Source organism: Phaethon lepturus, unplaced genomic scaffold (assembly GCF_000687285.1).
Source record: "Phaethon lepturus isolate BGI_N335 unplaced genomic scaffold, ASM68728v1 scaffold31611, whole genome shotgun sequence".
NCBI classification, from domain to species: Eukaryota; Metazoa; Chordata; class Aves; order Phaethontiformes; family Phaethontidae; genus Phaethon; species Phaethon lepturus.
The window spans coordinates 1-875 of NW_010520314.1; the positions used below are offsets into that span (position 1 = coordinate 1).

At 52.7% G+C, this 875-nt stretch overlaps 1 protein-coding gene across 1 annotated transcript in view; it reads right to left on the reverse strand.

Annotated features, from left to right (window-relative positions):
- Positions 1 to 703: 703 nt before the first annotated feature.
- SIK3 (SIK family kinase 3) overlaps positions 704 to 875 on the reverse strand; it is a gene marked incomplete at both ends in the record, with an annotated part of 8,065 nt that continues 7,893 nt past the window's right edge. Inside the window, one exon of the mRNA XM_010297356.1 lies at positions 704 to 794. Coding sequence (XP_010295658.1) covers positions 704 to 794 — 91 coding nt within the window. The remainder of the gene's footprint in view (positions 795 to 875) is intronic.

The following is an 875-nucleotide window of genomic DNA, read 5'->3' on the forward strand; positions in this document are numbered from 1 at the left end:
CGGATGCCCCGGCTTGTGCCGAGCGTGGGGATAGCTCTTTACCCGCTCGAGGCCAGGTGGGACGAACGTCCCCTTACGATCTCAACTACTTCTACCCTCGTGAGGCGGCAGCAGCGAGGCAGCGGTGGTAACCGTGACAAAGACCACCCGGCCAGCGGCAACTAGTGGGGAATTCTCACCTTCACCCTCTTCCCCTGCTACGGCTCCCTGCAACTGCAACTTCAGCTGGGGAAGCAGAGAAGAGCAGCAAGCAAGAAAGTTGTTGCCTGCTCCAAACCCAGCCTCTCTTTGCTAGCTACTGAAGCCACTTAAGCAGAAGACAGCCAGTTAACAGGGCGAAGAGTGCTTAGCGTTGCGGTAACTTGCCAAAGTCGGTGCCATTAGCTGTTTAAGAATCATTTGATGCAGACGGGGAAAGTTTCCCAAAGAGCTTTAGGGCTGTGGTTTGCTAAGATCATTTTATTTCAGACCTCCAGGGAACAATCCAGTTGTGAGCTATAACAGCGTTTTGGGTGGAAGCAAGTTGCCCAAAGCTCAAAGGAGATGGGACTGTTCCCTGGAGCCGAGAAAAGACTATGCTCTGTTTTCCAGGTCAGAGGGAGAAGGGCAAAACCCGCTCGCTGGTGGCTGCATACAGAGTGTTCAGAGCGGTGTTCTGAGAAGCTAAATATTTGCATCTGTCCCTGATGTTAATGCTATTTACCCTTCTCCTCTGACGACTACTAACATGTTGCAACAGAAGGGGGTGGAGAACAAGTTAACACACAATCTGGACGGGGCTTCTTCAGGGCCACCTGGTGGAAGAAGAACACGCGGTATGAAAAGACTACGGGCAGCACTGTCAGGAGCAGCAAGGCAGCCTATGAGCCCTTCAG